This window comes from Leptosomus discolor, chromosome Z, assembly GCF_034619465.1.
Source record: "Leptosomus discolor isolate bLepDis1 chromosome Z, bLepDis1.hap2, whole genome shotgun sequence".
NCBI lineage: Eukaryota > Metazoa > Chordata > Aves > Leptosomiformes > Leptosomidae > Leptosomus > Leptosomus discolor.
The window spans coordinates 7,899,759-7,924,620 of record NC_141419.1 but is presented as its reverse complement, the minus strand read 5'-3'; the positions used below and the strand labels follow the sequence as shown (position 1 = coordinate 7,924,620).

Sequence of the window (24,862 nt, the reverse complement as noted above, 5' to 3'; positions counted from 1 at the left end):
TAAAACAGCGTGTATACCAACTCAGTACTGCTGGTGAAAAATGTCTGGGTTTTAAGGCTCTTCTAATGAAACAAAAGAAATTGAATAATAATATAAAATGTCTATCTGAAAGGCCTGACTTCAGCATGGTTGAAGACCAAAATTCCTCTTTGAGGTCCACATCTAACAGCAGTATTGCTAGATATTGCTTATGATGTGAAGATGGTGAAGAAAGAACAGCAACAAAAAAAAGTGGATCCTGAACTGTCTCTGAGTGCAAGGACTGCTTTTGTCAGCATCATGATCCCGTGTACTAGCCTAAGCTGCTGACTTTTGCCAGGCTTTTGAGCTCACCTTGGAATTCCACTTCCGTCATTTAGGGAAAACCTGGCTTTTCCTGTTCTGAAGAGGTAACACAGTTTGAACTGGTGTGTAACTCCTGGTGCTGTGCTACTCCAGTGCCTTCTTCCAGCACAGCGTGCTCACTTTTAAAGCCCAAAGTTTAAGCAGGGGGAGCGACTAGCAAAGGCATGAAGTTACTTGGTCGAAAGATCTGAAGTCTGTATTAACTGTACTTTGTAACTACACAGCACTGCATCCGTCTGTCATGGAATGGTTTGGGTTGGAAGGGACCTTAACGGTCATGTCCTTCCCTTCCTTCCTTTTTCCCTGCTTCTCACTGAGAGCTTGGTTTGTGGAATCTGTTTGGATGTAGGTATGTAACATGCATTAGTGGGTGTCACAGTTTCCAGGCTGACAGGGATATGTGCTGCATCTCAGAAGGAGAAGAAAGATGGACAGGGACTTGGATTTTGGTTCCATTTTTAGTTGTACCAGGCTTGCCTCATGCCAAAACCCTCCGAGGTGCAAATCCCAGGAGGGAGATAAAATAACTCCCTGCCTTGCAGGTATTATAAGGGTAAATAATATTTTTGCTGGTGACAGCTGTTAGGGAATTGAGGAAGCAACAATCCTGTGAGAGGTACGGGATGTCAGATCTGTGGAAACTGAGCACTCTTGCATTTGTGGTCTTGCACAGGATCATCATATGTATTTGTGTTATTTGCAGGAGAGAGTCAGGGAGCTAAAATCCCTTCCAAGTAAAGAAACTAATCTTTAGTTTATGTCCTTAAATGTGGATTAGTTATTCTCATCTGCCTTTTCTCAGCACGTGGAAATTTTCAAATAGAAAAGTCAGTGTTTAAATTTTAAGGCATTTCAGTGGCTACCTTTAACTCAGTGAACACTTCAATATCAAGTAAATTTCTGCAATGCCTAGCTTGGAGGGTCCTGGAATATGTAGAGTAATAGTGGTACTTACTAAAGAGTCATTAATAGCAAAAAGTACACAGTGTGTTGCATGTAACTCTGCCAAGAGAAGTTTTATTTCTAGTATTTCTTAAGCCTATGCAAACATCATATAACTCACAGGAAGATTAAGTCTGGCCCATTGCGCTTGTATAGAAGCCTTGGATGTGTTGCTTTTGGAGAGCCTGAAGAAAATCACAAATGCACTTCAGGTTGGTGAAGGTGTTAGACCATACGCACAGACGATATCATGCTTCACGCTCTGTGAAACAATGAGTCAACGGCAGAATGGTGAAATAAGTGCTTTCAGATCCTTCATAGCTTTGAGTTTTAATTTTATAAGAAGACGCCGAGCAGAACTTTGAATGCGAGTGGAAGAGGACAATCTGGAGGTTTTGAGTAACTGGGCCCCAATAGATTGTGCCGTTTCAATAACACTGACCCTTTCCAGTGGAAATCAATGTGTTCTGCTGCTCACCCCATTAGCACCTGACTTGGTCAGTCAGGCTAATGATGTTGTTCATTGGCTTTTCACTTTCTGTTAGGAGTCTTGCTTGTTCTGTTTTTTTTTTCCTGTCATGACATTGAGAAATAGACAGGGTTTGGAAGTGAAATATAGCTACGCAAAACTGGAGTTGGAATTCTAATGTCGCTTACAAAAATTTAGAGTAACTTGAATTGTAAGTGTCCAATTTCCAGTCACAAGTAATGACATTTAAACCTCAGTAGGAAATGCAATCCCTGTGCTGATGTCACCCTCTGGTTTATGATGTGACTGCTTTTGTTTCTGGGCAAGCACTCGAGTGTTTTGCTAGCGAAGCGATGATTTACTGGTGAGAGTCTCTTGCTGGTCGCACCTGCCTCTGCCGTCTGCGAGAGCCCCTTGCGCTGCCGCTCGCAGTGCTGCTGCCATCGAGACCGTTGGGTTCCCGCTGGTCCTTCCCTTTCGGCAATGCAAGGTAACACAGAACTGATCAGAGTTTTTGTTTCCAGGGGTTTGCCAATTTGGGACAAATAGCTTGTAAATAGAGCATTTTTGTTCTGGTCGTTTAGGAGACCAGAGGGAGGGTTATTAAGGCGGTGGTGGTGTCTTGTTGCAGTGAAGCCCGCAGTCCTCAAACTGCCTGAGCACACAAACGGCTTTGGGAAATCTCTCGATCTTGTCAAAGAGCAGGTGCTCTTGCTTCCTTCAGTAAATGAGTGCGAAGCATCTTCTCTGCAGCAAAGAAATGGGGCATTGCTTCATATCTGCTGCTTCAGCGGCTGAGACATCAACTCTTCTTGCCTTTACTGAAAGGCATCAGGAGAGGAGCCTCTGTTAGTTAAAATTCTGACCTTTCGGTTCCTTTTTTGATCTGTGGCAAATCAGTTTCATGTAGGTTTCCTTGTAGATCTCAGATTTGAATGAGAGAATGAGATTCTGTAAATGAGCCACAGACCAGAATTGGGGGCTGTCTAATATTGTTACTTTTCTGTTCATGTGGGTTTTTTTTCTGTAAAGGAGCAATTTTCCTCTCTTGGTGAGTTTCTAGGCACAGTCAGTACATGTGCTTTACCGTGCTGCCTGCCAGCTGCAGTGCTCCATGCTGCCCAGGCTGAAGTGCTGCCAGCGCGGTGAGCAGCAGCACTAGTTCAGAGACAGACACATCCAGCGGGCAGGGGCATAGGTGTTGGAACCTCAGTGTACAGCGGTGTGATATAAAGGCATTCATAAATTTTGTGAGCTTTTGTGCCCCTTAAAATAGCCATTCCCACTTAGTCCTTTGGATGTGGCACCAGTTTTCCCTTTCATGGGTACCACCAAAGACTCTTCACAAAGTCTGGCAGCGCAGCACGCGGAAGTTGGAAGGCGTGTTGCACCTTGCAAATTTCTTTTTTTGTGTTTGCAAGGAGTTATTTCTTAGAGATTTTATGTAAAATATGTGACAGTTGCAACTGGTGGCTTCTATTATTTAAAATGTGCGGTACTTAATTTCTCACTGGTATCTTTAAAAATTACTCTTTTTAATGAGGAGACTGATTTGAAGATAACCAGCTCCGTATAGTGAAAGTAAATGGCACCTGATGACCAGGTTGCCTAGCAGAGAAATCTTCAGCCACAGAAGAAAGAAACTTGTTTCACTTGCACAGTGGTAAGGCAGTGGCTAAAAGAAGAGATTATCTTCCTCTCCCAATGGTCCCGTCTGTCCCCGTTCTGTACTTTCTGGGGGCTCAGCTATGCTGTCCTTGCAGAGCGCTACCTTTTTCAGGAGGGTTGCAGCTGGCACATACAGCATCTCCCAGGCAACAAATGATCTTAGTTTTGTTTCGGACCACAGGCAAGCAGTGCTCGGGACGGAAACCTGAGACAATTTGTCTTTGCCAGGATTCAGTCCTTCCCCAGATTTAGAAGCTGCTCACATGCTGCAGCTACAGAGCTGTAATTGCCTTCGCTTGCAAGGGACACCAGCAGCTATAAAAGGTACTTTGGAGGGAGATGGTCCCCGCTGCTGGTGCGGATCACCAGTGCCGGTGGAGAGGCCCACGATTAGTGATCAGGATGGCGGGAGAGGCTGCTGGGCACACCAGTGCCGTTGCAGTGTCACCTTCCTGCCTTTCCCTTCACTCTGCTGATTTTGCATGGCCCAGAGAGCCCCCAAAGGCACGAACTGCCAGGGTCACAGTGCAGGTTACCTTCCTCAGTCAGTGTATCTGCTTATATGCAAGAAACAGCTACAAATGCTTGTGTTTGGGAGACAAAGAATCAAATTGGAAAAGGGACTATTTTGACCAAATTTGGTAAAAAAAATTTACTTTGCCCTTTAAGTAATAGGCAGGCATTAAATAAAACATGTCTGGTTTATATGTCTTTTTCTGCTACTGTAGGTCAAAGTTGCTTCATTTATTACAAAAATCTGAAGTTGAGCAGAGCCTTAATCAGCAAAAGAGCTGCCAGGCTTTTTGGAGAAGGCAGTTAATAAGGGATTGGGCTCAGACCACACGGGTTTGCTTTTCAGCATGTGAGCATGCAACATGCAGACGGTGGCTGCATCCGTCCCCTGCAGCCTGTCCACAGGCTCACATGCACGTTCGTTCAGAAGCAAGCTTGAAGCAGCCCCTTGATTGCCTTTATGTGCAAAACAGAGGCATAATCTCATAAGTACCTTTTATTCAGGGACTACAAAAAGCTTTGTAAATTATATATCACCTCAGAAATAAGAGTGGCTTCATCTTCAATTTAAAAAACAGCTGCCTCTAAGGGAAAGGAAAATGAAAACGACAGCATAAGGCTAGAATTGTAAGAGAAATTTAGGGAAATAGAGCGGAATTCCATTATTTTGCAGCAATATCTGCACTGAGATGTACAGACCCCAAGAACTAGCAACTAGAGCAATCAGATCATCTTTTCTGTATATAGGCTGTGATGTCTGTTTGAATTGCAAGATTCTTGTGTGCTGAGCAGATCTAAGATGAAGGTAAATTGGCCTCAGTGTGCAGTTAGTCATTTCCTGTCAGGCTTTCATGTTTGAATTCTCCTGTACTGGATATGACCTTTATTTCATGGGGCAAAGAGATTTTGAAACACTATTGCCGGAGTCCTGGGTTTGTGCAGTTGGATAAACAGTCAGGCATTTATATGGCTATGGGCCAACTTTTCCGGGTTACATGGGCATAAATCAATTCAGTCCAAAATTAAACTTTCATTGCTAGATTATAATCCTCACAATATACTTATTCTATGGGACTCCCCTTTTCTTTCTGTAATAGTCAGGGCATTTTAAAGATCTCACTGAGTTTCTGCATTTGGAAGGTTTAGGACATACTAGGTTCTGTGCAACAGAGTTCTGTCTTTTGAGTTTGGGGCATGGATGTGTTTTCCCATTTGATTTTTGTGGTCATATGTTTGTTTCTGGAGAATACTGACTTCGTGCAGGGGCCCTGTACCTCGTGCAATGTTGTGATTGCAATGATGCGTGGTGTTACAAGGCTGTAGCACACAGCAAGAAGACGTGTGCTACAACAGGTGGGTAACATGAAGCACCTTATCTACTGATTTGTAGTTTCATGTACATCTGTATATACTCTCTTCATGACTTTCTTGACAAAACCTCATCCAGTTATGATCCCTTCCCACCGCCTTTTCTTGTCCATCACTTCATAATGACATGGGCAAAGTAGGTTCACAGATAAATTATACCACTTGTAAGCAACAGGCATTTCACTGTCCAGATTAGCTTCTGCCTAGACCCAGTGTGAAACCTGGGGCCTGGAGGCCAGCCACTGCCCATTAATTTGCTTTATATGGTTGATGACTATCTTTAGGGTTTGTTTTGTGTTCTTGCATTACTGCTTGTTGCCAGTAGGATGATGGTTAGTGTACGGTCTGCTCAGTATGTCTGAAAGACCTGTTCAGCCCTGCACATGCAACATGTCCCTAGTTGAAAGAGGAAAACTAAGTGAATTTGTGGATTTGACATTGACAGGGTCTCATGACGTGATTTGTCAAGCATCCACAAGCTGATGGCATTTTTGCCAGGGCTGTTGAGGCTGAGACCTCACAAGCAGATAGGAATTGTATATGTTCCCATGTTGGGGATGTAGTGTGAGCTGATGGTGCGGTCCAACACTGGCAGCCCCTTTGCAATGGCCCAGGAAGCCCTGCTGCTGGGCTGGTGTTATGCCCACAGGCTGTCATGAATGAGAAAAGCCTGAAGATTGTGTGCACTCACTTACTCACTTTCAGAACACACTCCAATGTTTTGGTATCACTGTTACCATAGTTGAATGGGTGCGTATCCTTCTCTCTTCAATGGGATGACTAGTGTGCTTGAGAGGAGAAGCGAGCAGGAGTTCAGGAAGCAATTGCACGCCTGTTCCTTGCTCCTTTTTAAGAATTGATACGAGCAGCCATTTCCCAGGACTGTGACTCCCGCTCCTCTATCACAGCGAAGCTCCTGTGACCAGTCACGCTCCCTGAAACTTGGCTCCAGCGTCTTTCTTCCTATTATGGTCACCGTGGCCATGTCTGCAGCTGCTGCCCTACAGCCAGTTAGGAGCTTCAGTAGCAAGCTTGCTTGGTACCGATGATTGCTGCCAGCAGGCTCCTGCTTGGTCGGTGTTGTACATGGCAGGGGAAGGTACCTGCGATGTGGACCTTCGGACAGGCTCTCTCTTCTCTCAGGCCTCTTCAGAGACTGGCCAGAATCTCTTCTGGCATATTTTAAGCTACAGGTTTCTTTACCATCTGGCAAATGGGACTTAACTTGGCAGGGGTGAACTTTATGGTGTGTTCATGTCTTACTCCTCTGCTTTTGAGCTTCCTCCTTCAGTTAAATGGTCTGTTTGAACCATGGCAGGTCCAAACTGCCCAAATGGTTTCAATTCCTGACTTCCTGTTGAGTGCACAGAATGTGCTTTCTTTGTATACGTTTTGAATAAGGTTAACAGCTGATCTCTTGAGCAAACATTTGGTTTTAATGTCAGCGGAATGACACAGGCTGCTTGTTCTGAATGTGTCCCAACACTCTGCTGCTGCTAGCTGCGCCCGTGGTGCAAGCTGCCCTGTGAAGAGGGAGGATGTTGTTCAGAACCTGAAATAGTTAATTAACCTTACAGGTAGTAATAAATTTTTAACTCTGAAATCATTCCCTCTTTTCTTCCTAGGCAGGTTTTAATTTCATAGTTGCATAGTAGGGACTCTTAAGCTTCTTTCTCTGACCCTAGTAGAAGTAATTCCCTAAAGAAAACAGCCTAGAGCAAGGGCTGAATTGTCTGTTGTTGCCTTTCTCCTTGTCAGCCTGCACTCTGCTGTCCCTCTGTTGGGATTTTGGAAATGGGTGGACACACTGAAGGCAGGCACCCATGGGAAGCCTAGCATTTCTCACTGATGTTGTTTGACTAGATCTTCTGTTTCTCTTCCTCCAAACCATCTATCTTCATGCTCACTGCATGGATGCTTCAGCTCACAGATGGATTCAGGGGACCAGCTCGGATAGGAAGGGTGTGAGGACAAAAGGGACAGAAGTAGCTGAAAACCGAATGCAAAGCAAGGTCTTGGCCACAAGAAATTACGATTTGAATCTCAGATGGGCAAACTCGCCTGGTTTTCCACTATGGCATGGAAAATTGGATTTCTCTGCAAATGTGGCCTCATTAAAAAGAGATTTTTTTTCTTTAAAGGGTAGAAAAGGGACAAAAGTCCCAGTGTGCACAATTACTGGCTTAGAGCTTTGTCCCATTACCTTGTATGGGGATGCTGCCTTGTGAGAGCCTGACTTATTAGCAGCAGGTTTTCCTTTCGCATAGGAAAAGTTTTGTTTCCTTATCTGAGCAGAAAGAATGAAGAATTTAGTACTAGGGGAAAAAGGTCTATGAACTCATTGGTGTTTTGAAACCAGAGCAGAGTTTTGGAGTTCCTTAGGACCCTGACCTTCCCAACAGCCCCATGCCCCCACTCCACAGCCACAACAGCTCATGGCCTGGGGGTGTCAAGATTTCTCGCAGACCCAGCCACGTCTACTGGACAGTCTGTAAGCACATCAAGGCCAAGACTAGATAGCTGACTCTGGGTATGGTCTCTCTAAGGTTTGTTGGCCTTCCTGGGAGACCTGGCCAATCATTTATGGTAATTCAAAAATTTAATTTAAGCTTTAAAAATCATTGCTTCTTTCCAGATCTTCTGAGTATATCTGGTCTGGCAGAATTCAGAAGGTGCTTAGACCAGGCATCAGTGGTCATTTTCCTCCCAGAATCAGAGTTTTGGTGTTACAAGAAAGCGTGGAAGTGTGCCTGGCCTCCTGGAGATGCATGCTGTCACCTCCTCCTCTGTGAATAATGCCGAGATAGAAAATAAATATTTGCGTACATATTGTGCCATGTCACTGATATATAAAGTGGTAAAGATGCTTCCTGTCTCTCGTCCTGTGTGTCAGCCTGTTGGTTGAGGCAGAGGGCACCTCTTAGTGCACTTACCAGAGTCGGGCTCTGTCTCTGTTAGGTCTTCCAGTGCTCTCGTTGCGCTTGTAACCTCACTCTTCAGCAATCCTCTCTGCAGGAAGCTGCTGTTGGGTAGGGCTGGGCTCTCTGTACCCGCCCTTAGCAGCACCCTCCTGCAACCCTCTTGCTGCATGCGAAGGCGCCACTCAGCTTTGATGTGCCCGTGCCTCTGCCTGCACTGTTGGGACCTTGTGCCAGTCCGGCACAGCAGCAGTGGCCGTGCCTGCACCGCGGCCGTTTGCCACTGCTCAGCTTGGCCCGGGTGTGATGTCTTGGTGATGGCTGTGCCACCGTGCAGTGCTTCCCGCAGGGCGCCTCTGAGCAGGCTGTGGGCTGATGCCAGGTGAGATTTGCTCGGTTTAAGGATAAGGTCAGACATTCGTGGGACAGTTGTGCTTTTAGCACTTATCTTGATCTATATGCAGAGCTGTCAGGAGGAGTCCATGTGATGTGCTTTTGCTGTTTGAATGGAGAGCACCTTGGGGATCTCTTCAGAACAATAGGAAACCCTCGATTTGCCATTCTAAGACCACATTAAAATCATGCAACAATCTAGGTCTAGCTTGTGACTTATCAGATGCTTTAACAGTTTCTGCTACTTCTTCCTGTCAAGTTGTGGGCATTTTGAGGAAGCTGCCTACCTTGCTGACCTAGGGTGGTTGTGACAGCACTTATTTCATTGGAAATGCAGGGTGTTTCCTTACAACTGTGCCAGCCATTTTGCTCAATCTGTTGCGGAGCCCAGAGCAGCCCATGACTGCTCTGGGCAGGAGGTTGGTCTGCCCGTGCTTGGGGAAACGACTGCGGTGCAGCTTGCTCAGCAGAGCTCTATATATGCACATGCCTAAGTGCAGCATCCCAGTGGTGCAAGTGGGGGCTTAGACCCAGATGATTCATTAGTCTCCTGCCTCCTCCTCCAAGGCTGACTGTAGGAACCAAATTTTCTCTACCTGTTGGAGAAATGACCTGCAGCATCCTCCTATTGTGCTGGTGATGGGGGAGCTGCCAGGTGAGGTCTGTGGCTGTGCAGATGGTCCCTGTGAGGACTTTGCTGCTCAGCAGAGCACCCCGGAGCAGCCCTTTGTTCTTGAGATTTCGGAGCTGTTGGTGGGCGGCTCAGGCTGGAAAGCAGCTTGGAGGCGAGATCTGAGCGAGGGAGGAAGTGACTCAGTGGTGCTACGAGCAGGCGGGTGAAGGCTTGATGCAACACTGCTCCCGAGGGTGCTCTGTGCAGGCTGGGTCCGGCTGGGTTACCCTGATGAAACACTCGGCACCTTTCTGGCAAGCTGCCTCCAGCCTCTCGCCCGAAAGCAGGATCTGCTGTAACAGCAGATGGGGGATGTTGTTCCCACTGTGCCAGGTCTGCAGGCACGCTCGTGAGTTTGGGAGCAGGGCAAGAGGGTACAAACAGAGGCAGCAGGGTGAGGAGGAACCGTAGAGCTGGCCCCCGCCGCCCCCGGAGAGCCTGGGCTGGCTGCGCTGGCCCCTGGCTGGGGTGCGCAGTGACCCCGAGCAGATCTGCAGAAGCAGTGTCAGGAAACGTGGACTGAAAACGTTCCCAGCCTAACAGAGGGGCTGGAGCTGCTCCTCAGAGCAAGCAGCTGGTTTCCCTTTTAGGGTCGGCAGCAGGCAGAAACAATTTCATACAGATTCCAGGACCCATAATGGTTCTGGAAAACCAACAGGAACAAAAAGCGTTCTTCTCCTCTTCTGACCTTGGAGCGCACTGAGGACCGTCTTCCAAAGCCTTGTCCCTGGACGGTTTCATCCTTACATGGGGAACGCTTGCCTGTCCCAGCGAGGTTGCGCTTTCTCTTCTGCATGTTTGTTTAGGTGTGAACTGCAACTGCACGAGCCATGCTCAGAGCAGCCCAGGGAAATGAGAATAGGCAGGAACCTGACAGACACTCAAAGGCAGGTCTATTCCTGTGTCCTGGAAAGATTGTTTCCCTAGGAATAGCCTTATGGGTTGCTCTGGGATCACTTTGTGGAGCAGCTGGTTGTGACCTGACAACAAACAACAAACTGGTGTGAAGTTACACTGGGTTATAGGTTCACGGTATACATGAGACCTGTTGCTGAAGGAGTTCCTCGTAGCTGCAATTGTCTCAAAAGGCTGGTTAAACTCTTAAGGGATTGCATGCAGCAGAAAGCCTGGCCCTGGACAGTCTGTACTGCCTCCTTTGCATAATAGGTCCCCAGTTTATCGACACTAAAATTAATGTAATAACCCCCTGGGGCTGTCGCTAAGCCATCTGCTGCATTGCTGCGGACAATGACACCAGGGTGGTGTTAGGTGCATGTTACTCTCTAATTAGAAAGTGGGCTCTGCTGTGCGTCCTTGACAAATTGCTGACCTTTCTCATACGTGAAACTATTCTGAGCTCTGTTCCAGACTGATCAGATTTGCATCCTGGAGCACTTTAAATGTTGTTTGTGAGAGGAGCTCTTGTTCCCAAAGCTGTTCGTTCATGGGCACAGGAGAGGAACTGAACTTCCTTTCCTCCATGAGCACAGCTATATCTGTCAAAGGGAAAGGGTAGGCAGCTGGCAGGCATATATCTGTTGTTTATTTTTGCCCTCAGACAGCCAGCGAGACAGCTGAGAGAATACCCCACATCCAGCTCCACCATCCCCACGTACGAGGGACCTGCTTCAGTAGACCTTGTCCCACAGGGACCGCAGCCATCTGGTAATGGGCAAGCAAACACTCCCTTTGCAGCTGGAATCCCATCATTTTAGGGCAACACCTTGGTTAGTATTTGAAGGTGTTACTTACATCAGCCTAGCACACAGCTGATGTTTACAGGGTGGTGCAGACTGCAAAGTATGAGTACATGCTAATTAGCACGCATAGTGACTGCCTATATTGTGCCTTCTAAATCTGAGCCTCTATTAAAGGCTATTTTTTAATGCATTTTAAAACTCCACCTCTTTTCTTCGTGAATGGAGACAATTTCCAGGTTCGTCATTACAATCACGGTGAGAACTGTGGACTTTTGTACTATTTCTTTTACTCTGATTCTTTTGTCCCACCTTCCTCTTCTCCATGAACTTGGTCTCCAGCAGTGCCATGTCCTCAGGGGCGAAGATGCAGAGTTTGCTTTAGTGTTGCATAGGGCTTTGACACCCCTGCCCAGCACTGCATGTGAGACCAGAACGAAGAGAGCAAACAGCTTATCTAATACAAATAACCCTGAGCAAACTTCCTGGGCCTGTTCTTTTTTTTCTGTGGAAAAGGCAGCGTGGAGTCTGATCCCGTCGGCTCTCATAGCTGTCTGGGCCGTGTGACACTCCTGGGACTTGCTCTGCGGGCAGCCCATGCATCTGCCAGCCCGCTCGGGCTCCCCAGCCTGGAGAGCAGGAGCTTGGCTCACACAGTGTGCGACAGACATAGGTGGACTTTGGGGATAAGCTACTCAAAGTGGAGACAAGTGTGGCGCACTGCTTTAGGGTCTTCCTCGGTGTATCATTTTCAGAGGGTTTATATGGTTTTCGCTCCCTTTCCTCCAGTCACTCTGTGTTGCGCACACCGCAGTGGAAGCAGTGCTGCCTGCGGTATTGCCAGTGAGTGCTGGCCACGGGCTTTGGCCAGCACAAGACTAGTTGGGGGTCCTGGTGGGCTCAGGAGTGCTGGGAAGTGCTGTCCCTTGTTTTGAGCTTGGGGACCCAGGGTTCACGGAGGGATGGTGTCAGGGTCAGGCACAGCAGTGCTCGGGAGGCTGAGCTGGTGCCGCCAATAAAACCCAAGGCTTCTCCATTTAAGTTGTTTTTCCTTCCTTGCATTTTCTGATGTCCTCTGACCCTGCGTTACAGGACCACAGAGATGAAGCGCAGCTCATTGAGGAAACATGGCAGCTCCGTGCTCCAGCGGCGGCACCACTGCGGCTCCCAGGGTGGGAGTGCTCATTAGAGGCCCTTTTATTACAGACACACCTTGGAAAGTTCCCTTCAACAGGGCTGGGAGGAGGAGGGTTATTAATTTGATTTTCATTCCATGCCAGAGAGAAAGGTCCCGAATGGCTTCAGGGAGTGAAGGCAAGTGGGGCAACAGAGGAGGAGGTGGGGGGTGAGAAGCGGACAGGAGCTGTGCAGGGGGCGCTGGAGCTGCTGCCTAGCAGAGTGAGTACCTCATGGGGTGCCCCAGAAGGAGCGGGCACTGGGGGCCCAGCCCAGCCTGGGGGCAGAGCTGGGGCAGTGGGTCCAGTTCGGCACCCTGGCACCCATCCGGCTTCCCTGTGCAAACTGCCCCAAGCACGTGCCCTGTCTCCAGTAACAGACTGGAAATTGCCCAGCCCGGCCCAGGCCGCCTGGTTCCACGGGCAGCGAGTCCGGGGCTGCTGGTTGGGGCTCTGGAGCACGGGCTCGGCGCAGCTGTGGCCCAAGCCTGCACCACTCGCCGGGGCACGCCGTGGAGGTGCTCCCGCAGCCACGGGCACCAGCCTGCCGCGCCGGAGGGCACCGAGCGGTCAGCAGAGCAGGCAGCGGCTGGGGCAGCAGCTGGGTAACGAGAGTGTCTGAAAAGGGACTTTGTTCCCCCTCTGTTGGTCACGTAGCCATGTGGGAACACTAGATTTATTCACCGGCAGTCCTATCGGCACATACCAGGCTTGACAACAGCTGTGTGGCTTGACCAAGAATAGCCCTGGGGAGCTCGCTGCCCTGAGTCAGAGCTGTCTGGATCAGCTCCTGCCCCGGAGCTGCCTCCCTGCGCAAGGGAGATGGCCACTGCGGCTGGGGAGTCCGGGAGGAGGGAAGCGTGGGGGTTGGCGGTGAGCTCCTTGCCCCATTAAATACTAAACTGTAGACCGAGCCGTAATAGCTCTTTTTGAAGTGGGTGGGTTCATGAAGAAATCTGCAGCATGCGGCGCTCTGCAGCTGACTGCTGAGGTGTAATTCCATGGGCTTGTCTACACTTGATAGCAACCTGTATTAAAGAAGGGTGTGATTCTGCAAGTGGAGAGCTCCATATTTAGGAATAATGAGGTTAAACCAAACGGAAGGAAGATACTCTTGTTCTGGAGTTAGTGCTCCAAAGAAAGAGAAATAGTTCCACAAACCTCTTGTCTGAGAGGGAGACAAGGAGCAATAAGGGGTGTCTGATCTCCTGCATGCAAAACCCCAGCACCTCTGTTGCTTGTGAAACACCCACCCTCCCCAACACTTTATCCCTGAAGAGTGTTTGTAGTTGGAGCAACATGTGCAAAACGCATTTCTGGGATGCGGCTTTGTAGCTGGGCACAGCATGGGGTGCCTGATTTCTGCTTCCCTGCGGAGCAGCTGCTTTAAAGTTCTGGAGAAGTTCCAGAATTTGAAGCGCTGACAGCCCCATCAGGCAGAGCAGCAGCTTGCAGGCCGTCAGGAGGATTCTTGCTGTTGGTCCAGGGCCATGCTGGTGGCTGAGCGTGGGTCTCTGAAGGGCTGCTAGGTAGACAGATGTCTCTTGAGGTGGCTGGCTGTGATGTGACCGTGGATGTGCACCCACACAGCTTGTGCATGGTCCTGGTTTTGGTGCCAAATCAAAACTTTTCATGCAAAAAAAAAAAATATCTCTTTTGGTTATCATTTACACTTTGCTTCCCGGCAAGGAGGCAGACAGAAGCTCAACCGCATGCTTACGTGTCTAGGTTTCTCTGAGTGGTGCCTACATTCTCCAACTGTTGAACTTGAGTATAAACCTGAACCAAGATTCATCCCAGGTCCTGAATGCGTGCAGGCTTTTTGGGAAGTGTGCACAGCCGCAGGGCAGGTGCAGCAGCTCAGGTCTGTGTCCTGTCCTGACAGCGGCTGTTTGTTGGCTCAGCACAGGGGTTCGTGGTCCTTGCTCTCTGGAGATGGCAGGGCTGTGCAGGGACATCTCAGGCTGTGTAAGCTGATACTGACCCAGCATCTCCGCTGATCTCCCAGCAGGTGAAGGAGGCCCTCAGACTGGCACCATGACAGAGTGCTTTGACTGCGACAACTGCAAGGAGTCCTTGTATGGGCGCAAGTACATCCAGATGGACAACGGCCCGTACTGCATCCCCTGCTACGACGCCCACTTTGCCAACACCTGTGATGAGTGCAAGGAGCTAATCGGCCACGACTGCAGAGTGAGTATGGGACCCTGCGGCCAGGCAGGGCGTTCTCCGGGGCGATCAGTCCCCCCCTCATCTTGGCTATCCTCCCCAGGAGCTGTACTACGAGGACCGCCATTACCACGAGCACTGCTTTCGTTGCTTCCGCTGTGACCGTTCTCTGGCCGACGAGCCGTTCACCTGCCAAGGCGAGGAGCTGCTGTGCAATGACTGCTACTGCAGCGAGTTCTCCTCCAAATGCATTGCCTGCGAGAAGACAGTCATGCCAGGTGGGAGCGGGCACCCTCGAGCACTGCGGCTTGTCCCTGGTCCCAGCAGTGTCAGCCAGGGCTGCAGGGTCCAGCACTAGGGCAGCAAGGAAGAGAGCTGAATTTCTGCTCTCCTGCCCCACTGTGACTGCATAGAGTGGGCTGGGCGCTTTGCTTGTCTGGCAAGACAGTGGGATCCTGAGCTGTGATCACCACAGCAGCCCTGTCTGTCTGTTCCCCTTTTTCATGGGCAGGTGAGCTGGGGAGGAGATTAACAAAGGGTTTCCTGGGCGTTTTCTGGTGTGTGCTGACAAGAAGGGAAGGAATGACTGAAGACGTGTGAGCGTCTCTGGAGACGGCCTGAGGGAAAGGAGTGTCTTTACTTGGCCATTCTGGCACCCTCTTCAGATGTAGGTTACAACAGGCACCTCTGCCGTGGCCTGTGTGCTGGTGCTGGCTGCGTGTTCCTGCAGCCCTCCTGATGTGGCTCTGGGCTGGGCCTGGGGCCTTCCCTCTCCTGCAATGCTGTGCTGCCATAGGGAGGGCAGGCACGGAGCCGGGTGTGCAGGACCCCAGCGTATCCTGCGCAGCCTCCCCCGTCCCCTGTGTGTGCATGTGCTGCTCCCTCCTGTCGCTGTGAACGGCTCTCTCTTGCAGGATCCCGTAAGCTGGAGTACAACGGACAAACCTGGCACGAGCATTGCTTCATATGCAGCAGCTGCCAGCAGCCCATCGGGTCACGATCCTTCATCCCAGACAATAAGGATTATTACTGTGTCCCCTGTTATGAGAGCAAGTTCGCTCCTCGCTGCACTCGTTGCAAAAAGGTATGTCTGGCCTGAGAGCCCAAAGCCCCCGAGTTCTCTGATCCAGGGACATGTTCCCCAGTGCTGTCTGAGCCCCACCAGAGAAGATTCAGGCGCCAGCACCCCGGCTAGGTGCTCCTCATGCACTGCAGCCCATTCACCCATGCCTGTGTGTCACCAGTGTGCGCTCTCTTCCTGCAGACCCTGACCAAGGGAGGAGTGACTTACCGGGATGAGCCATGGCACAAGGAGTGTTTCGTCTGCACAGGCTGCAAGACCCCCCTCGCTGGCCAGCAGTTCACCTCCCAGGATGACAACCCGTACTGCATCAAGTGCTTTGGGAACCTCTATGCCAAGAAGTGCAGCGCCTGCACAAAGCCCATCACAGGTGAGCAGAATGGCCCTGGTTACGAGGTGCTTCTGCAGAGCAGGGCATGACCTACCTGCCTAGTTTCTAGACGCACAGTGACTTCTCTGGGTGAAGCTGCCCTCTCAAGTGTATGTGTGACCCAGGCCCACATATGATGCTCAGACACATCTCCACCATGCAGGCTTGCTCAGGTGTCTCCAGGCACTTCAGGCCTCCCAGGGACAAATGCTGGGGTGTGCAAGCTGCCCTCAGGCACCTCCCCCCACAGAAACAACTGCAGCTGCTTTCCGAGGAACCCCATGAGAGAGGATCTCTTTGGTGCAGTGATCCTAGGGCCACTTGTGTCCCTTCATCTGCATCTTTCAAAGCAGTGAAGTGTGCCCCTTGGGAGGAATTCCCTCTGCCCAGGGGTAAAGGCTCCCAAAATGACCCCTCACAGTGTGATCTCATGTCTCTAGCTTGCCTTGTTTGAGGCTGGTTGCCACGTCCTGTGGAAAGATTGCTCACAGACAGGGAAAGCTATAGCTAGAGCAGCAACTGCTGCAGGGGAGTCTGGACCTGTCGTACCTGCCTAACACAAGGGAAGCAGCAGGTCCTCTTCTGCAGGAATCCCTGAGAGGATCTGACCTCCTTCCTGTCCTCCCCCACTTGACCTTTCCCTTTGCAACTCGTGTCTCTTGCTGCTGGGAAGGCAAAGCCATGAATCAGCTGATGACTCAGAGGATGACTCTGGCTGAGGACAGGGCAGCTCCTGGGCACCCTGCTTCCGTCTGGTGTCTGGTCCTTATCAGTTTGTTGCAGTCCGGGGGAGAAGGGGGTCACAGGCCGCAAGTCCAACCACTGCCAGCAGAGGAAGGAAGCTGGCCATGGAGCCTCTGCAGGAGCCCAGGCCTGGGCTGGTGGCAGGAGGGCTCTTCCCAGGGTTTCACTAGCACTGTCCTGGGAAGGAGCTGCTCCAGGCAGTGCTGCCAGGAGCTCCCAACAGCCCCCTCGTTTGCTCTGATGGTGCAGCTCCGCTCCCTGCTCCTCTCTGGTGAGAAAAAGGTGATTCTGATACAAGGATCTCAACCATGTAAAATCTGGTGTGAAATCATTTTGGTTCTCTTTCTCGCCCCAGGAGTGGAGGTTCGTATTTTGGGTGTATTCGATACTGGGGGGTGTTTGGGTGCCGCGGTGCAGCACTGCATGTGAAGACCTGACTCGGAGATGAGCAGGCCGAGACTCGGTCTGTGTGGGAAGCTCGTCCCAGTTTTCCCAGGGGTTCTAACTCTGCCCTCTCTTCCTCCCGTAGGCTTTGGCGGTGGTAAATATGTCTCCTTTGAGGACCGTCACTGGCACCACAATTGCTTTAACTGCGCCCGCTGCAACACCTCGCTGGTCGGGAAAGGCTTCATCCCTGACAACGACGAGATCCTGTGCCGCGACTGCAGCAGCGACCTATGAGCCTCAGAGGATGCCATGGGGCAGGGGCTTTCTCTATTCTTCAGGGTCTTTGTGCCAGATACCCCAACAACATTTCAGGGGCAGGGCACAAGGCACAGGAGATGGGGGCTGACCCTGAACTGCAGTGTGTTCAGGGAGCTCCTGTGCCCCTCCCTGAAGGCTAGAGTGCGCTATGCTATGGCTCTGTGCAGAGTCAAAGCTAAATAAAGTTGAAAAAGGAGCTTCAAGACCCCCCAGTATTTACTCTTTCCTTTTGCTTCCTGTCTGACCAGGCACGAGCTGAGCCCAGGGCCCCAGCTGAGCAAAGGGCAGCAGCAGCAGCTTCAGCATTGAGCGGCTGGATCTGCACGCTGGCGGCATGTGTTTGCTCCCCCTGGCACAGCGCTGACTTCTCTCTTTTCCCCATGTGCTTCCCTTGCTCTGTGTGATAGAAGGCAGCAGCTCCTGGTCCACACGGCTTGGCCGTGCTGGCCTGTGTAGTGGATGGCTTTACAGCACAGCCTTCCTGTATGTGCGGCTGGCCTGTGGTGACCCGGGCATGAAGGATGTGCTCTGCCCCGTTTGGGGACACCAGGCTGGAGTGTGGCCAGGAGAAGAGCATGTGTGCTGCCAGGTGGGATCCACCTCCGTATTTCTGTAGCCACCTCACTGTTTGCGGGCCAGACCTTTGCCTTGCACATCTCCCTGGAGGTACTCTCACGCAGCACTCAGACGTGGATGAGGAGCTCAAATTGCTCGCGGGTGTGGGGCGTTCTGCCCCGTTCCGATCCATCGGTGCCGTGATCTCCCACGGCTGCCTCTGTGGGTCTGAGCTGGAGCTGGGGGGTACTGCCCCGCTGGTGGTCCCCCCCTGAGATGCATCTGGCTGAGCCCCGGAGAAGGGCATGCTGAAGGCTGAGAGCACCAAGGTCTTTATTCCTGCTCCATCCCTCCCATAGGGAGCCATAGGATGGGGAGTGCCCCACTGAGCCCAGCCGCCAGCAGCGCAGGTAACACCAAAGACCTTCCATTAATTCAGGGAGGGGAGCATTGCCCACAGGCTGTGGCTGTGCTTGGTGCTGCTGGCAGCGCTGCAGGGGAGGGTCTGCAGGAGCGCAGGGCTCCAGCACAGTCAGCTGAGGGGGCAGTCAGGCTGTCCACAACCTGCTCCTGCCAGGGCTGAGTGTCCCCACCCCACCCCACTGGGCAGGCGGCGGTGGCTCCTCCAGCCTCACTCCTCCCTCGCTGTGTCCCAAATGAGAGGCAAAGCAAAGGTGGCACCGGGGCTGCCCTGAGGAGGAGCTTTGCATCTCTCAAGTCCCTGCATTGGCCCTAGCTGTGCAAAACAGGACATCTTGAGCCACCCCAGACTCACACGAGGGCTTGAGCTGTCCTTGCCCGGTGGCTGAGCTGGCTCTGGGACCTCAAAGGCCCCTCTGCAGTGAGATGCTCATGCCTGCTTTGTCTCTACATCCCTTTTGCTTCTATCTTGCTGGGGCACTTATGCTGACCCTGCTTTCCTGCTTAGACACCCACGTGCCTTTCTGAAAGCATCTTGTTTTGTTTTTTTTCCTTTTGTACTCTTTTGTCATGAATATCTGTCATTTTGTAACCAACTGCAGGATCAAGGGGCTAGCCCCCCCCTCCTCCCCCCAGCTTCACTTAGGAACAGAAAACGTTAAGCATGTTGAAGTGTGATTAACTCTGTATGCAGATCCTTGTTGAACCCTTGTTTGAAAGCTTTGATGCAGGCAAATCAGAGTTTGTGTGTTTGCTATTCTGAGAAGCTTGGAGCGGTCTCTAGAAGGAAGTGTCCTAAACCTCATCCTCCTGTGTATTTCCTATGGCTTTATACAATAAACCGTTTTAGTGGCACTTGCTCTCATGTGTTTCTCAAACAGCAGGCACGGGACAGAGTGCTGTCTGAATCAGTGCTGCAGCTCTGCACTCAGCCTTGTCCTCGCCCCTAACCCCGTACTGGGGACACTGGTCCCCACAGTGCTCATGCCTCCCCAAACCACACGCTCAGCATCAGTTGTACCAGTCCTGTGGGTTATAGCAGAGGGACCGCAGCCCCCTTTTCCTGCTGTGGGGCTGCAGTGGGTTCCTGGTGCCAGGGCTGCCTGTCTGTCCAGGCCTGCTGTTCTGCAGGACAGGTCTGAGCGGGACTCGGCCGGTGCTGCATGGGTGCGATGCCTCCGAGCTGGCTGTTGGGTCAGGCTCAGCAGCAGCCAGGATGCTGCACTGCCGCAGGCGCTAGTCTGGATCGCTGCGATACCGAATCATATCCCGCTGGGCAGAGAAGCTTCCTTCCCCTGGCAATAGGTACTGCCCATTCCACAGGCACAGGCTCTCGGGACGAGGTTTGGTGGGCAAGCTGCTGCAGTCTCCAGTGGGGGTAGCAGTGGTCTCCTCCTGGCAGCCTTCCCCAGAGCGTTGCATGCTCATTACTCACTTTTATCAGCCAGGGAGCTATTTATTCCCCTAACATCTGAAACTATTTTCCACGGATTCCTTTACATTTACTAACAGCTGCCACGACTTCCTCTGGGCTCGCCTGCCCTGGCCCCCAGCACCCCGCTCTGTTCCCCCGGCACGGTGCCTCGGCTCCTGTGGGTGCTGCTCTGGCGGCACGACAGGCACAGCCCACAGGGCCGTGGGGCACCAGGGCACTGGCTCTGTGCATGCACATCCCTGGCTCCTTTGAAGGCCCCTGCTCTGGCGGCTAACGGGGTTTTTCGAGTAAGATTTTCGTTGCTGTTGCTGCCCTGTGACCCGTGCCGGGCTCTGGTTTTGCTGCTGCTCGGCCTCAAAGGGTGAGCGAGCAGCTCCAGCCCGGGAGGTTTCCAGCTGAGCCCGTCCTCCCGCAGAAGCACCACAAACCCTTGTTTCTGCAGCACTGTTTCCAGGGATTAACCACAAAAGGTTTCTGTACAAAGGGCCCCCGGGCTCCTCTTTCAGTCAGCCTCAAGAGCCTCACGTTTTTAGCCAAAAAAGGAAATGACCCAGCTGCACGTAGCACTGGAACATCTGGATTTTATCCCTGTCATGAATGGGTCATGGCTATGCACGGCCCAGTGCCTGATTTACGGGAGGGGGAGGGTGATGTCATGCACAAACATCCCCCGAGACTCCCGGAGTGCGGGTCTGAAACAGTCATGAAAATATTATTAAGCACAGGCGAATGGGGGGGGGAGGCAGGGCCGGGGCTGCTGCACCGGGTGAAGTGGGAGCAGGGAAACTTGCTGGGAGTACAGGGCAGCACTGGGCGGGTAGAAAGAGGCCCTGGTATTAACCAAATGTGCCCGACCTGCGCTCGCCTGCACCACCAGCACGGGATCAGGGACTGCGTTTGCAGCTCCGAGGGCAAGAGTCTTGTCCAAGCCACTGCCTGCACCGGCCCCAGTGAGGTGTCCCAAAGAGGGCTGCTTCCTCTGGGCCAGGGAAAGTGCCGGGGCAAGAGCGGGGCCCTGCCATCGGCTGGCTGGTGCAGCCACAGGGCAGGGATGGGGATGCGGGCAGGGATGGGGAGGCAGGCAGGGACGTGATGCTCCCCGGTGCCTGGAAGCAGCCTTGTGTCATGGCCCAGGGCACCAGAAGCAGCTTAGCTCAGCGGTGATGATGGCTGCTCGCTGCTGGCTGTGCAGCGATGCCCGTGCTGGGCACGTGCCGGCCGTATGCCTCCTCCCCTGGAGACGGGCACGGCTGCTCCTGGCTCGGGCTCGCCGCAGGCAGCGGTTTCACTTCCCAGGGGTTTGTTCTCTTTCCAGCTAGAGCTTCCCCCGGAGGAGTCGCTGGCGTGTTAGGGACAGTCCGCGTGGCAGCGATGTGTGCCAGTGTCCTAGAGCCGACGGGAGCTGCACGGCTGGGGAGCAAGCGTTGCCTGCTCCTGCCTGCGGCTGGACAGGAGGGAAGGGTGAATTTCAGCTCCCAGCTGCCTGCTGGCTTTTGCCCCTTCTCCAGCTGTAGCTGCACACAGGTTCAGACAGCGCATCCGATCACGGTGCCGGGAATGCCGTGCCTGAGCTCCCCAAACCGAGCACAGACCGGCCTTGCCTGCTCCTACGTCCCTCTGGGTCAGGAGGCTGCACGGTGCCGGGTGAAGCTGGAGGCTCAGGCTTGGCCCTGCAATGGTCTCCAGGGCAATCGCTGCAGGTCTCGGGGCTGGTGGGAGAGCCCTCGTTGAAGGGTGAATAGCTCTCCTTTGTCTCTAGTGCTAGAGGTAGGGATGTGGTTTAGCCAGGCTGAACCCTGCAGGCATCCTGTGAATACTCCCCCAGGCCTTTTCTGTTGTCCCTTTGTCCCCACTGCCAGGGCAGCACCTAGCGAAGGTCCCCGGGGGATCGAGTGGTAGCTCAGCACAAGCAGGTTTGCTCCCATCGTCCCACCTTTCCTTCCAGAAAAACTGCGCAGTGTCCCTCCCTGCTCTGTCCTGCAGCCCCGGGAACAAGGGCTGCTGCTGCGGCGCATGGCACCGAGGGGCTGCAGGGGCTGTCTCCGCACCTCCCGGAGCAACTTCTCCCACAGCCTTCTCCCACCAGAGCAAACCTTCTCCCAGGTGCATTGCCATTCGTAGGGTGAGGCAGAGGGAGGCCACGCAGGGGCTCTCGTCTCGTCCCACCTCGACCGTCCTAATGCCAGCAGCCCAAAATAAAGAGGCCATGTGGCTGAGTGGGACATTGCTAGATTTCAACTCCTTCCCTTTCCAGGGATGAAGTTTCATGCAACGGGAAATGGAAGAACACTAAGTTCAGAAACTTATCTCTGTTTTTATTTTTAGACAGGCATTCATGAGGAAGAAATGACGTACTTTGGGGCAGCCTGTAGTGCAAGAGAGTAATTAAAAGACAATATTCTTACCTTCAGTATCATTCTCTCCTCAGTGAATCGGCTGTTCCCAGGGCAGGATCATGTTTGTCTGCCATAATTAAGCCCATTTTTTTTGTTGTTGCTTTTGGCTTAAAGCAATTTATCATGCATGGTAGAAAAATATGAATAATTTATTTGTGAGTTAAAATTTAATTATAGCTTTGCATCGGGCAAAGTGGGGGCAAAGCACTGGCATGATCTCTCCTTGGCATTTAGGGCAGATCTCAAGAAGGCAATTAAAATCCAAATGAAAGTGGAAGGTTGCAGCCTCGGTTTCTGTGGGAGGACTTCCACCAGGATCGTGTCATTCAAGTGCAGTCACTTTGTTGAAAGCCTGTCAGGCCACAAGAGTCTGCACTTCCCAGGTACCGAGAGCAACAGCTCTGACCCATGAGAGACAGTCGGGGCTGCATACCAGATCCCACGTGCTTATTTCTTTCAGGCACGTTCCTGTTCGGACTCTGATTCATGACACTGTAATGCTGCTGGAGCCTGTCAATGCTGCCAGCCACTGGCATCCCACCCGCGTGGGGCGGGGAGGGTTTTCTGCCTTGGCTTCAGGGGCGCGGGGGCCCGTACCCGGGTGGGCACAGGGTGCCGGCCGTGGGGCCAGCTCTGCCTGGGCGGCTGCGATGAGCACAGGTGACAGGGACACCCGGCGGTGCCAAGCCCGAGCATTCCCTCCCTGCCCAGCATTCAGCCCTGACCTCAAGCCCAGCTGCAGGAGGTGATTTGACAAGCCACGTGCTATGGATAACAACTGCACCTGGGCTAAGCGACCATCTCTGCGAGACCCGGCCTGTCCTGCTTCCTGGGGCTCAAGCCTTTTCTCAGGACGACAAGGTGGAGGCAGGCTTGCAGGTAGCTCAGTTGTTGCACGCCTCTGCCTTGGCTCTCAGCACCCAGGGCTGCCTGCCTGTGCTGCCCGCCCCATCCCAGGGCAAGCCCTGAGAAGCAGCGCTCCCCAAAAGGCAGGTCTGCTGGGGCCTTGACGCTGCATGAAGGCTGCCTTCTGCTTCCAGACGGTCCTCGAACGTGCAGGGTGAATGTTTACTTAAGCAAGCTCACAATAATTTTGTAAGGGCAATTAAAGCCATGACATTTTCTAAGCACTTCTTCCTGTTTTCTCTGTCCCTGTAGAGTGTGTTCTGCAGCAACGCCGCGGCGGGGAGGAGGATTGGGCGTATGCAGAGGGCAGCGTGTGGGCACACGGCTGCGGGACGCTGCACGGCATGGAGTCGCTGTGTGGCTGCGGGAGGGGGTGTTGTGTGCTCGCACGGGGGGTACCAGCAAGTTTTGGAGTGGTTGTCCATGGTTGGGAGGACTTCAGGCACGTGCGCTACCAGGCTGAACACTGTGCGGCGTTTCCAGGAGGTGCCAAGGCTGCATTTGTGCACTCATAATACTAGGGAAAGCAGCCGTGCTAGCAGTGGTTGGAACATGACTTTTGGGTATCTGTTCAGCTTTCCCCTCCATTCTCCTCTCTCCCACCTTCTGACACCAGCCCAGCCCCTGCCCACTCCTCAAGACTGCCCCGAGGCTGCTGCCGGCTGAGATGGGAATGGTTTCACAAGCGTCTCCTGCTTTTAACTTTGCCTTCTGCACTTTGCTGTTGTGCCTCCAAGGCTGGGGTCTGTCCTGATCCCAAATCCAATGCCAGCACGTCGGGGCACTCTGTGCCACCAAATATGGTCAGTGCTGGTGAGAGCCAGGGGCAGGCTTGGAGGGGCTTGGAAGGCAGCCACCAGGAGGGCTCCTGCCCGCAGAACCCCCAGCGGGGCTGGGATAGGCTGCTGCGGTGCCAGGGCCCAGCCGCTGCCACGGTGGGTTGGGCAAGATCCTGGCAGGCAGGCAGGGCTGTGCCGCACCGCAGCTCTCCTGGGCACGACGCTTCCCCTCCTCTCCCGGCAGTGACTGCAGCACACCCACCCCGGCTCTCTGTGCAGCCTGGACAGCACAGAGCCCAGCTGCTCCACCGAAACCAGCTTTTTCTCAGTGACTGCTAACTGCCTGAGTATAATTTAAGCTAATGGCCTCATACAACACGACGCTCTTCACTAGACGAGGAAGTGTAAGCAGTCGCCACGGTGGCAACCCTTTCCTCTGCCGAAAGCCATTTGCAGAGGGCCTTGGGCATGCAGCCAAGCCCCTGCGCCGGGACCCAGCCCCCCTCCTGGCCACAGGGGTCTGCCTGCCCCTTGCTGGCGTTCCCTCTCCAGCCCCTTTCTCTCTCGACGTCAGACTCACACCCCCTCCTGCAGAGAGGGCAGCTCCAGGGCCTGGCCCTGGGCTGGAGTGCAGGGGGCACCCAGGAGGCAAGAGGGGCCCTGAGCACTGCTGCCACATCTGCCACCCATCCCAGGCTGACACATGCAGGCTCTCGGCGAGACAAGACACCCTCTGCCCCAGCCACCGTCCCGGGGAGCTGTACTCTGCAGCAGAGGCGGCTGGTGGTGCAGCGGAGGCACGGCCCACACGCACACACTCACCTGCATGGGGCTCCGGGGCCCTGGCCAGCGTGTCCCCATGGCCTCAGCAGCAAGGGGCACACGGTGTGCCCCTAGGCCTGTGCCAGAGCAGGACGTCAAGCCTGTTAATAACAGCACTGGTGGAAATGGTGGAAAAACGGGTGCTGGGGAGCTTTGCAAGAACCTCTGTGGGCTTCAGTGCCCAGATTCTGTCCAGGTCATGCTGTCGGCACCTCTGGTTTTGTTGTTGCTTTTCTGGCACTTGCCCGATGATCCGTCTCTCCCTGGCAACAGAACGACTAAATAGCTGCTCGCAGCTGAGGCACTGGGGAGCTGAGAC

The 24,862-nt window shown here is 52.8% G+C and overlaps 1 protein-coding gene across 2 annotated transcripts in view; it reads left to right on the top strand.

Annotated features, from left to right (window-relative positions):
- FHL3 (four and a half LIM domains 3) overlaps positions 1-19,033 on the top strand; it is a 30,341-nt gene extending 11,308 nt beyond the window's left edge. The window contains exons 2-6 of one of the 2 annotated variants that reach the window (XM_086479240.1): positions 14,170-14,354; positions 14,434-14,608; positions 15,245-15,414; positions 15,595-15,781; positions 17,055-19,033. In XM_086479240.1, the coding sequence (XP_086335366.1) occupies positions 14,199-14,354; positions 14,434-14,608; positions 15,245-15,414; positions 15,595-15,781; positions 17,055-17,206 (840 nt within the window). In that variant the 5' untranslated portion in view covers positions 14,170-14,198 and the 3' untranslated portion in view covers positions 17,207-19,033. The remainder of the gene's footprint in view (positions 1-14,169; positions 14,355-14,433; positions 14,609-15,244; positions 15,415-15,594; positions 15,782-17,054) is intronic. The other variant, XM_086479241.1, reaches the window with a different exon arrangement.
- Positions 19,034-24,862: the final 5,829 nt, after the last annotated feature.